Here is a 12,460-nt window from a genome sequence, read left to right as displayed (position 1 = left end):
TAGCTTCTGCCTCTGCTTCAGGGCATTCTACTCCTGAGGACTGGAGAGTAAAAGAGCCCCACAGTGAAGTCTGTCCCACATTAAAGAGATATTGGTGACTTCCTGATTATCAACTGTCCTGGTTTTTGATATGTAAAACACACTTCCTCTGTGAAAGACTGTCATCATACAGGCTGTAATACATAGGCTGGCCCTGCAGTTAGATGTGCCATCTAGTCATCTTTCGAGGGCAGAGAGCAGCATCTTAATTGAAACTTAGAGAAGAGAGATCTTTAGAGTAACTGGGGTACTCTCATGTACAATTTACACTCGGTATTTCTACAGGCTCAAACACACACACACACACGCACACACACACACGCACACGCACACACACACACACACACACACACACAAAGTGTACCTATATAAACATAAAAGATCACTGGTCTTCAGGTAATGTAAATATACACATGAATATTACTTGACTCTATAATGTCAATTAGCAGTGCTGGAGTTGAAACCCAGAGCTTTGCATGTGCTACAATAAGAATCTACTACTTAGCTATATCGCATTCCTCTGGGCAATATTTCTATAGTATACTACTTTCTAGATAATTCTTCAAGAATTTGCCCTCTTCCTTGTTTTGGCTGTAACTAAATTTCCAAAATGGAGACAGAACTTTCAGCAGTTTCAGCTTAATGCTGTAGTTCAACATCATAAAACAATTGGCATGAGTTTTTTTGTTTTTTGTTTTTTTTCTTAGTTCAAGCTAATGACAACCCTTGGGAGAGAGCAGCCTTCCCATCTCAAATCTGTCAGGGTGTGTGAGCCTGTGTTTGTGTGTGTGTGTGTTTGTGACAATATGTGTGTGTGCATTCATGTATGTGACATGTGTATGTGTGCATGTGTGGTGTATGTATGTGAGAGTGTGTATGTGTGTGTGTACATGTGTATGTGTGTGTCTGTGTATGTTCATGTGTGCACGTGTGTGTATGTGTGCATGCATGTCTCTCTGTGTGTGTATACATGTGTGTGTCTTGTATAGGAAACAAAGATACTTCTGTGTGACAAATGCAGTTTTCTTTGGCCTCTTGATCTGTTTCTCATGCTGTAGAGCAAGGCTTTTCAAGTTCCCTTCTGATGAGAACTTGTTTTGCTTTGTACCATTCAGCTCAAGCTGCACATTCCTAACACTTCTGAGAAAATAAGTTGTTTGTTCTGGAATTCTCCAGACTGTGTTTTAGTCTATAAAGAACAGGGAACTGGAGTCAGGAGAATTGGCACCGTGAGGTCATTTCTTACTGGAACTGTGTATCTTGTTTATTAAGTTACTTTTTCTGGGCCTCAGCTGAGTTTCCTTATTTATAAAATGACTTTTAAAAATTGTTTCTTTTATTTTTGAGATTATAATATAATTAAATCATTTCCCCATTTCCTTTTCTTCCTCTTAACTTTCCCTTTATCCCTCCATATTTCCTTTCAAGTCCATGTTTCCTCACTAATTGTTGTTACATGCATGCATGCATATATATTTTATATATATATATACATATTAATGTATATTATACACATACATATATGTATATATTTCTAGATAAGATCTGCTTAGTCTGTCTAATGTTACTTGTATGTACATTTTCAGGGCTCATCATTTGGTATTGAAGAGCCAGTTGGTGCGCTTTTCCCTGGAGGGGAAAACTGTTATTCCCTTGCTCTCAGTATTCCTTAGTTGTCTGCAGTGCTTTGTGTAGGGTTGATACTGCCTGGCTTTCCCCTTTCCCTTTGATGTGTCTGTTGTCGTCATCCTCGTTCAGCTCATGTGTCAACATGGATGTTGGCTAGACTTTAAGTGCATAGCCTCTGATATTACACAGTCTCTCAGGACACTTTCTGCTTCTCTGGCTCTTAGGATCCTCCAGTCTCTCTTTCAATGTTCCCAAGCCTTGAGTGGACTTGTAGATGTATCTACTGAGACTAGATAGGCTCCACAGCTCTGCTTAGAATTGGTTTTGCTTCTTGGTAATGGTCTCCGTTTGTTGCCACAAAACTTTTGGATGAGGAATGAGGACCACATTGACTGTGGATGTAAGGACAAATATTTAGATGTAGTTAGAGATTCTGTTGGTTTAGGAAACTGGTGCTCGTAGGTTCTTCTCCAAGCTCCATGGCTTCACTAAGTCTAGGTGGTTGGATAAGTTTCCAGTACCAGACATGATTTTCCTCTTGTTGAACGGGTCTGAAATAAGAGAGCTATTGGTTACCACCAAGGCATGTGTGCCACCACTTTGTCTAGAGGTTTATTGTGCTGGTCTGGTCATTTTCATGGTTCATAGGCATCATAGTCAAGTAGAATAGGTACTATTGGTTGCTTCCCCTGCTTGGAAGTTTGCGTGGTGCCTTCTGGTCCCATTGAAGAGGCATTTTGCAAATGGGAAGAGGCATTTAAGTTGGTTCCAGCTCAGTGGTTTCTGAGCACTGTTTCTCAAGTGTATGGTGTCTTAAAAAATAAGGGCTGAACCTTCTACCTTGCGTGGGAGGGTGTTGCCAGGGTGTGGTCAAGAAGGCCAATAGCAATAGTCTGTACTATTTGGGAGTCTTTTCAACAGTCCGGATCCAACAATTCAAAAGAGGGCTTCTGATGGCTGCTGTTGGGGTGTTTGATAGATCATCTTTGGTTCTAGGAGGAAGCATTTTCAACTGAGGTGAGAACTTCCGTTTAAACTATATATGTCTATTTACATACAGACTTGTGAGCATTACAGGTTTCCCTTTTAGGTAGATAATGAGTGGCTCCCTGTGACTTCTTCAGACATCCTTACTGCTGCTCTATTCTTCTTTCTCTCTTCTCCCTTTGTATTTATCCCCACTAGCCCTCCCTAATTAGAGATCCCATTTTCCAGCTAAATCCCTCGTACCCAGTATTTCCTCTTCTAGTGCACCCCCACTGCCAGTGGTTCCACTGTACTTTCCTGGTGTCTGCAGTTACTGTAGGGTATGGACTCACATTTGAAGGTTTGGAGTGAGGAGCCTTCAATTAAAAAGAACATGCAACTCTGTCTATCTGGGTCAGGTTACCTCACTCAATTTGGTTGTTTTTAGTCCTACATATTAACAGGAGTGGATTTCTTTTTTTTTTGTTTGTTTGTTTTTCAAGACAGGGTTTCTCTGTGTTCCCCTGGCTGTCCTGGAATTCACTCTGTAGACCAGGATGGCCTTGAACTCAGAAATTTGCCTGCCTCTGCCTCCCAAGTGCTGGGATTAAAGGCGTGTGCCACCACGCCCGGCTGGATTTCTTTTTTAACCAAGTATATATAAAGTAAAATATTTTGTACAAAATTTTGAGAGGGCTTATGGTCGAGGTGCAGTGTGATCGTTGACTTTCCATCCATAATTTAAAATTTTGGCTTTTATGAATTTCCAAAATGTGCAAGCACAATATCCTTGCAGTGACTCCAAGTCAGATATTCTCTGTTGTATCATAGTCATATGACCTCAGAAGAGAACAAAGTATATTTAAGCAGAATTGGAAAATTAAATCTTAGTTGTCAAGATCACATTGAAGTAGTTCTGGGCTTTTCAACTTCTTGCGGATAAAAATCTTTATTTTATATTTATAATTAAAGATTGTAGCTAGTCTTATATGAGCACAGCACTAGAATTACATTATAGTCTTTAAAAATGTATCTGGCATACTTTGAGTCTCAACCACATTGCTCTGGACTCTCTCGTTTCCTGGAACTTTGAAGGAAGTAACTTAATTAACATTGTTTTAGAATTTTCATGGGCAGAAGTTGGAGCCACTGGAAGGGCCAGAGAATTATTACTAAATGGAAAACTACCTTTGCAGATATAATATCACAGTGCCTCCTCAAGTGGAAATGTTTCGAATTACCATTTGCCAACCACTGCTGGAGTCTGGGAGTCTGGGTAAGGGACAGGAAGGATTGGTTTTCTTTGATTTCTGTGTAGCATAGGCCTTTTAAAGTCTCTCTTAATTCCAAATACAAGTTTGTCTTCTTCTTCCCCCTCCCTCCCTGGGAATTCCTCAAAAGGTGGCTTCAGGTTGCCACCTGTGCTGTTGGTTGACTGTCTTTATTTTTCAGTGACAGTGACAGTGGAAGTGAGTGGTAGCTTTTGAGATGTGACTTTTTAGTTCTTGCCTACCTTATCAATCATAAAATACTGAAACTAACTCTTATATTTTGGCACTCGAGTGTGCGTGTGCATGCATGTGTGTGCATGTGTATATGCATGAGTGTTTGTGTCAGTGCACATGTGTGCATTGTGTGTGTATGCATGTGTGTATGTGTGTGTGTGTATGTCTGTGTGTGATTGTTTTTGTGTGTAAATCAGAGACCAACATTCATATTTTCCTCCACTTTTCTTCACCTCACATTTTGAGGCAGAGTTTTTCACAGAATCAGCAGCTTGCTGATTTTGCAAAACTGCCTGGCTGTTGAATTTCAGGGACCCACCTATCTCTGCTTCCCCTGGGTAGAGTATATAGGCATATGGTGCACTACCTGGCTTTTAACATGTGTGATGGGGCCCTGATCTCAGTCTTCAGGTTTTTGTAGTAAGCACTTACTGACTGAGCCATCTTCCTGGCACCTGGACTTAACTTTCTAATGATAATCCAGTATTATACAATGTATAATGCAATGTATAGGGTTGTATTATTGCTGTCGAGGATAACAGAATAGCCCAATGTTCGTCTTCTGATTTTACATTATTCTGTTACAGATGTGAAAATACATGCAACATTTTAACTCAATAGTTGTATTCGCTTTGCCTAGTCTTTTGTATGCCTCTACTAGAAAGATTGGTTAAGCAAGATCTATGTGCTCATCAGAAATCACCAGACTAGAAGGTTGTTTGCAACAGCCCTTCAGGGCTACATAGAAGGAGTCTCTACTGCCTGCTGTTATGTGTGTCCATGAGGCCACAAGCTCTGAGTTGCTACGTTTTTATTAGTAACTGATTCTCACTTCATTTGGGGAAGTCGGTCCAAGCATCTGCAGGGTCTCAATGATGAGTTAAAAGGAAACCTGAATTATTGACCTCTGCACGGACATTGCAGTTCCACAGGGTAGAGAATGAGATCATTGCTCAACTGTAATGCAGGCCAAGGAAAGGAATCCACTGGTCGCCAGGCTGAATAAGAGAAGCAAGAGGCAGAGAGTTCATATTTAGTTCCATGTGTGTGTTTGCGTATTTATATTTTCTGCAGTTACAGAAATCTAAGTGGTTGGTTTTGTAATTAACTAGCGTTCTCTGTTTCATTTAACAGAAATCTCCTTGATAGAGATACATTTTCTAAGTCGGATCCAAGTAAGTCAAATGTTCTGTTTATTTTACTTAATCTTGCAAATGATATGGGAAATTTCCTATTTCTGTTTATGTTTGTTTGTTTGTTTGTTTTAAACTGGGTAAAGACATTGAGATTTATGGTAAAATTCTTTGCACCTCATTTGACAAGTGATAAAATTCTTCTTAACTCATAATCATTGTGTAAAGTCTTTAATCTCCACTTCTTAGATTTTATCAATTAACAGAACACCTTTATTGTTTACAAACAGTGCTGTTGAGTCACTGATAAATGCTGAGTACTTTTGCCCCAGGTTGGCACTTTAAGTGAGTAATTTAAGTAATTCAAAAGCAGTTTATACACGTTATAAACCACTGATAGTTGAAATTATTGAAGTACACTTTTAAAACTTATCTACATCTATAGTGTATTATGAAGGCATTGTCTACTAATGGTAATATTCTCTGTATGCTAAAATATGGTCATATTAGATTTTGGTGATTTTAAGCCCTGGAATTAAGCCTGATTTTTGTTGTTGTTGTTGTTGTTGTTGTTTAAAATGCATCCTTTGGACAGTTGAAATAGAAATCATGTACATTTTTACTAACATTTTCACATATGTGTTTTTTCATCTTTTGTAGTTTGTGTCCTATATACACAAGCAGTTGGGAATAAAGAATGGAGAGAGGTAAGAGAAACCATGTTTTCCAAATCACTGTGCAGAAAATCCTGTGTGGGTTATAGTGAAGAGATGTTAACCTGTTTAAGTTATTTTGAGTGTTGCTCAACCCAAAGATTAGATTTATAATTTTTTGATTTTGCTAAATTGCACTCCTGAGCATCTCATGCAGTCTTCCAGGCCTGAGACTTGTCCATTTGACTTGATGCCCTCTGTGCCCTATGTCTGTGGAGGCAATCTCACTTCTAGAAGTCAATGCTTGAGTTTTTATAAAAATGCCAGAGCCAGGGATCTTAAGTGGAGACAGTTACTGGCAAATATCACCTGCCTTTGATTTGTCTACACTTTGTCAGAGAGTAGCTTGTTGTTTGGAAGGAAAACAGGAGCTTACCTTCCTCACACAGACATGCGTCGTTAAATGAACAACTGCAAAGCAGAGGAAAGATTCCAGTTAGCGTGTTTTCCGGAGCATGCGCGCACTTAAGGGAGAGGACAGCAGTTGACACTGGGGCCTCTCAGTTCCCCTGGCTTTGCCGCTTTTCTCAGAAAGGCAGCAGATCCTTTTAATGGGGTCACAGTATGTGCCTAGCCTTCCCTAGTGCAGTTCTTGGACTTGCTGTAGTAGAATGCTTCTCACTAGTTACCTTCTTAATTGTCTCAATGGTGAGGGGGACGGTTAGTAAAGACCAACGTATTTTATGTTCGACTGGGGTTAAAAACAACGCAAATATTGGTAAGGGTGGACTGCCGGTGTGATGCTGCGTAACGGTTTCTTGCACATCTGTTTCAGCGAGCTTTGCATTGCTATAGCAAATGCCTGCCACAGCTTCTGTATAAAGAAAAATAGCTTCCTTGGGATTCTGGTTTTAGAAGTTTAGTCTACGCTTGCTTAGTTCTCTTCCCTTGGTTGAGGTAAGGCTTAGTGGGAGATGAGTTTCTCCATTGCCAGGAAGCAAATGAGAGCAGGGAGTGGCTGGGGCTAGCGCTCTTAAGACTCTCCCTCTGGGCTTCACATCTTCTCAATAGCAACCCTCAAAAGGGTTTTAGTGCATGGGATTTTGGGTAATAACAAACTTAAAATATTCAGGGCCTGTCCTCCCAAATGTTATGGCTGTGCCAGAATGCCCAATTACTCCACCCAGAAGAGTTATGAAACCCAAATTATTTCGGTGTTGCTTGGAAGACTGTGACACTGGTGAACTGAAGGGCGAGCCCTATAAAAGACAAGAGTTACACACATGCCAGGAATAGTTGCGGAACACACATGGAGAGAAGTCAGGCCACAGAAAGGAGTTAGATCACAGCAAGAAGGAACCTCAGCAGGGAAGAATTCCCTAGTATTTCTGGGTGGCATTCTAGCATACTGTCACCAGATGTGGACTTTAAGTGCTGGTGTAGCCCCATACTCTACAGTCCTTTTTATTGCAGCCTGTATGAACAGTCCCTTCAGCAGGCTCTGCTTGTTCCTACATCATTCCCAAGGAGGCCTTCCTGCCTGCATTCGCCTGTCAGCGGCTCTTTGCTGGGATTTGGAGTGGGTTGGCCTGGCATTCCTTTGAGATCTGCATGGGAACATTCATGACTCCCTTTCTAGTCTGAGAGTCTGCCTACCTAGAAAAGCCAGTATTACAGTGGACACTGAAGTTGACCTACAGCTTAAACTACCTGGTCCCACTCACACTGTACAATGAGTTCATCAAGGATGGCTAAACTTGGGGAAATGAGCCTCTCGTAGGTCCTGGGCGCGTAGAGCATCCAACAGCCTCTCTTCTGACATAAGTGTTCAAACCAAATTTGCAGTTCTTCTCTCTGGAGCTGCAATTAGTGGTAGCTGAGGTGCTCACAGCATGTCTGTCCTCTCGTGCGTTCAGGCAATCTGGTTCCTTTTTTGTCTCCGCTGGTCTGACTTCACTGAACTAACTGTATGTGTGCCTCTTTGTCTGGCCGCCCTGCAGAACTTCCCAGTCTGGCTGCCTTCTTCCCTTTCATCCTGATTCTCTCCTTAAATCTGACTAAAAGCAGCCAGGGATGCCCATGCTGAGAACTGAGTCCTTTGTTGTCTTGGAAATTTTCTTTGTCAGACAAACAAATCCATTATCTCCAAGTTCAAAGGCCCAAAAAGTCTCACAGCATGGCAAAAAAGCCTCAAATTGGTTGGCAGGGTATAAGGCCTTTGGTCCATTTTCCCATGGAGTGCTGGCTTTTGTTTGAAACCCCACCAACAGACTGTTACTGTCCTTGTTCCTAGCTTCGGACAGCACTGCATACAGAATTTCAGGCTTTTCCCACCCTATTCTACCTGACTCTTCTGTTTCCTGTGAATTCTACAGGCTCACATCTTGTTAGCCTGTTAGCATTCAGCATCCACCGAGACCACTCAACTTCCTGGTGCTGACATTTTAGATCAGACAACATTCTGTTACTGTGACAACTTCACGTTTGAGAGATTTATTGTAGCAATGCAAGTTTAGTTTTATGGTTGTAAAGATCTGAGTCCGTGACTTCATTGGCCGAAGCAGTATCTGGTGACAGAAATCATAATAATTCAGAGCTTTTCGCCTCAGTTCTAGGAATAAAAAGGTTAGGAGAAGGTCACAGTCTTGCAGTGCCTTCAACAGCATGCTTCCCGTGACTTCATGGTGGGGATTGCAAATGGCGACCATAGGTTCATACGGGCCTTTCATATTTACCTCAAAACTAGTCATTGCCATTTCCCCACGCTTGCATTAAAGTTTCTATAAATATAGCTAACGACATTTTTTTCAATTATTCCAATTTTCTTTTCCGTATCGTCATTGCTTAATCAGTCATCAAGAGTTGTGTATTCTCATTCACAAAGTAAAGCTAAGCAACACTTTACTGTTTCAATACCTTTTCCATTCATATCCCGTGTGTGTGTGTGTGTGTGTGTGTGTGTGTGTGTGAATATGTGTCTGTGTATGAGGGGGCCACAAGAGGACATCAGGTATATTTCTTGGTTGATCTGACTGAGCCAGAAGCTTGCTGTCTTGCCTGGGTTTGTTGGCTAGTGAGCCCCTTGGGGCCTTCCCTCTTTGCTCCCTAGTTCTGGGGCCTAATTCCTAGGCCTGTGCTCTTGGCTTGCTCTTTTCCCTGTGGTTTCTGAGGACTTGGACTAGGGTCCTCTTACTTAAAGTGAGTTCTTTTACCCAGTGAGCTATCTCCCCTGCCTCACAGTGTGGCTCTTGTTTTCTTTGTTGCAATGTTCTTTTGTCTGTCTGTCTGTCTGTCTGCCTGCCTGCCTCTTTTGTTTTTTTATTTGATTATACATTTGATTTTTCTGAATATCTTTGCAGTCCCCTGACACGTGCTCTCAGTTTCCCTTTTTCTCAGCCTGCTTATGCAGTAGACAAGTCGTGACAGACCATAGGTATCACACAAGGGTGAAGAGCGCTATGCTTCAGTAACCAGTAAAGGAACCACAGGAAATACAGATCCAGGCACTTAGCCAGTGCAATGGCGGAATGACGACGACGGACGGTCAGAAAACCCATTACGTAAGGGGAATTTGAGGAACAATGGTGTAAAATGTTTAGGTCTGCACCAGAGTGTTCTTGTTGCATGTTAATAAACTAAACTCAACATTTTGTTTGGTTAAAATCAGTCTCAGGTTTTTTGTTTGTTTGTTTGTTTGTTTGTTTTTGTTTTTGCTTTTTTACTTGCACAATTAGTGAAGTGATTTTTTTTAAATGTAATCTGTAAGCTCTCTTATCCATTTAACAATGGATAACAACTGTTTTAAGCCATTCTCATTTATTGGCTATTTTATTTTATTTTTATTTTGTTCTAAAATTTTATTTATTTATTTATTTAATGTATATGGATGTGTGGTAGCTGTACAGATGGTTGTGAGCCATCATGTGGTTGCTGGGAATTGAGCTCAGGACCTCTGTTCGTTCTGGCCCAAAGATTTATTTATTGTTATATGTAAGTACACTGTAGCTCTCTTCAGACACACTAGAAGAGGTTTTCAGATCTCATTATGGATGGCTGTGAGCCACCATGTGGTTGCTGGGATTTGAACTTTAGGACCTTGGAAAGAGCAGTCAGTGCTCTGAACCACTGAGCCATCTCTCCGGCCTAGCTAATCTATTTTTTATAACAAACTTAAGAGGTATGGGCTCTTGTAATCATTGTACTAGGAAACAAAAGCACAAATGGATATGCACCTTGACCAGTGATACTTGGTTATAAACTTAGAATGGAGCTTTGCACCAGGGCTGTCTGAAACTGTTGCTGGTGGACTACTCTTGTGTATACGATTACTATCCAATTCCACCTATTATGTTCTGATTTAATAAAGGTGAAGCCATTTCATGCCATTGGGGGTACGTTGTAATTATTTCTGAAGCTTGAGTCTAAAAAAAAAAAAAAAAAAAAAAAAACCCAAAACCAACGAAAACCAAAGCGAAGCTAAGGCTTACTATTTAGGTGGCATATTATTAAGATAAAATGCTGAGGTTCAATAGACCATTCCGCTGCTCTCTTGCTTGTCATTGAGAGAACTGAAAAGGGTGGTTACAGGAAACCACATTCAAAGGGCGATGTGAAAACCAAGCTAGACCCAGAGCTCTCCTGGATGGTAGAAGCCATGGGTAAAGACTGAGAGGCACTGGATGTCTTAGCTTGCTTGTTTTTCTACCAAAGAACACAGGCGTTTGGATCCATTGTGAGGAACGTATTTATCTATCCCCAGTTTGGAAGCTGTGAAGTTTAGTACAGATGTCGAGAGGACCAAGCCTTATCATGTCACTCAGTGATGGAAAGAAGAAGGGAATGAAGACTGGGCCAGGGCGGAGCTGGGATGAGCTCACCAAAGCATCCTTATCTCACTAACCCAACTTTCTCTAATCAGGAGGCTGCTCCCCTGGAAGAGCCATTACATCGTTGGGAGAACAGCACACAGTATTACCTCGTCAGAGCCCTCCACTCAGCCCTGCTGTAGGGTGTGGGAAGCCGCCCCCACATTCGCCGTCACAAGATGGCGCTGACATCCTGTGTTCTAAGTTGGTAAACAAATAGTCTGCGCATGAGCCAAGGGTATTTACGACTACTTGTACTCTGTTTTTCCCGTGAACGTCAGCTCGGCCATGGGCTGCAGCCAATCAGGGAGTGATGCGTCCTAGGCAATTGTTGTTCTCTTTAAAGAGGAAAGGGGTTTCGTTTTCTCTCTCTCTTGCTTCGCTCTCTCTTGCTTCTTACACTCTGGCCCCATAAGATGTAAGCAATAAAGCTTTGCCGTAGAAGATTCTGGTTGTTGTGTTCTTCCTGGCCGGTCGTGAGAACGCGTCGAATAACAATTGGTGCCGAAAACCCGGGACGAGAAAAAAACTCCGGACTGGCGCAGGAGGGATACTTCATTTCAGAACCAGAACTGCGGATCACGTTTATAAAGGTTCCCGTAACACAGACTGTTGAGAAGGATTCAACTGCCGAATTCAGAACTCATCAGCTGGGGAACGACGGTGATAAAGGTTCCCGTAAAGCAGACTGTTAAGAAGGATTCAACTGTATGAATTCAGAACTTTTCAGCTGGGGAACGAGAGTACCAGTGAGTATGTTTGGCCTTGAATTTTTTCTGGTGTTAGGAGCCCTTTTGTTCTTTTTCACATGTTATCAAGTGATTAAGATAGGGCTGAAAATTCTAGAGGAAATTCAGGACAAGCTATCAGAAGTAAAGCGGGAAGAGAGAGTAGGAACAAAGAGAAAATATGGTTCACAAAATAAGTATACAGGCCTTTCCAAGGGTCTTGAACCCGAGGAAAAGTTAAGGTTAGGTAGGAATACCTGGAGAGAGATTAGAAGAAAAAGAGGAAAAAGGGAGAAGAAAAAAGATCGATTAGCGGAGGTCTCTAGGAGATACTCGTCACTAGATGAGCTCAGGAAGCCAGCTCTTAGTAGCTCTGAAGCAAGTGAAGAATCCTCCTCTGAGGAAACAGACTGGGAGGAAGAAGCAGCCCATTACCAGCCAGCTAATTGGTCAAGAAAAAAGCCAAAAGCGGCTGGCGAAAGTCAGCGTACTGTTCAACCTCCCGGCAGTCGGTTTCAAGGTCCGCCCTATGCGGAGCCCCCGCCCTGCGTAGTGCGTCAGCAATGCGCAGAGAGGCAATGCGCAGAGAGATGCGCAGAGAGGCAGTGCGCAGAGAGATGCGCAGAGAGGCAGTGCGCAGAGAGGCAGTGCGCAGAGAGGCAGTGCGCAGACTCATTCATTCCCCGAGAGGAACAAAAGAAAATACAACAGGCATTTCCAGTCTTTGAAGGAGCCGAGGGTGGGCGTGTCCACGCTCCGGTAGAATACGTACAGATTAAGGAAATTGCCGAGTCGGTTCGTAAATACGGAACCAATGCTAATTTTACCTTGGCGCAGTTAGACAGGCTCGCTGGCATGGCACTAACGCCTGCCGATTGGCAGACGGTTGTAAAAGCCGCTCTCCCTAGTATGGGCAAATATATGGAATGGAAAGCGCTTTGG

At 42.1% G+C, this 12,460-nt stretch overlaps 1 protein-coding gene across 4 annotated transcripts in view; it reads left to right on the top strand.

Annotated features, from left to right (window-relative positions):
* Cpne8 (copine VIII) overlaps positions 1-12,460 on the top strand; it is a 191,908-nt gene that overhangs the window by 24,832 nt on the left and 154,616 nt on the right. For 2 of the 4 annotated variants that reach the window (NM_001357979.1, NM_025815.2), the window contains exons 2-3: positions 5,274-5,314; positions 5,933-5,979. Coding sequence is in view for 2 of the 4 variants with exons in the window: in NM_025815.2 (NP_080091.1) it covers positions 5,274-5,314; positions 5,933-5,979 (88 nt within the window). In the remaining 2 variants the exon portion in view is untranslated. Of the gene's footprint in view, positions 1-3,802; positions 5,183-5,273; positions 5,315-5,932; positions 5,980-10,843; positions 11,235-12,460 lie in introns of those variants that run through there. The other 2 variants (NM_001033851.1, XM_030248705.1) reach the window with 2 other exon arrangements.

This window comes from Mus musculus, chromosome 15, assembly GCF_000001635.26.
Source record: "Mus musculus strain C57BL/6J chromosome 15, GRCm38.p6 C57BL/6J".
NCBI lineage: Eukaryota > Metazoa > Chordata > Mammalia > Rodentia > Muridae > Mus > Mus musculus.
The sequence above is the reverse complement of the archived record's forward strand: the minus strand, read 5'-3'. Positions and strand labels throughout refer to the sequence as shown.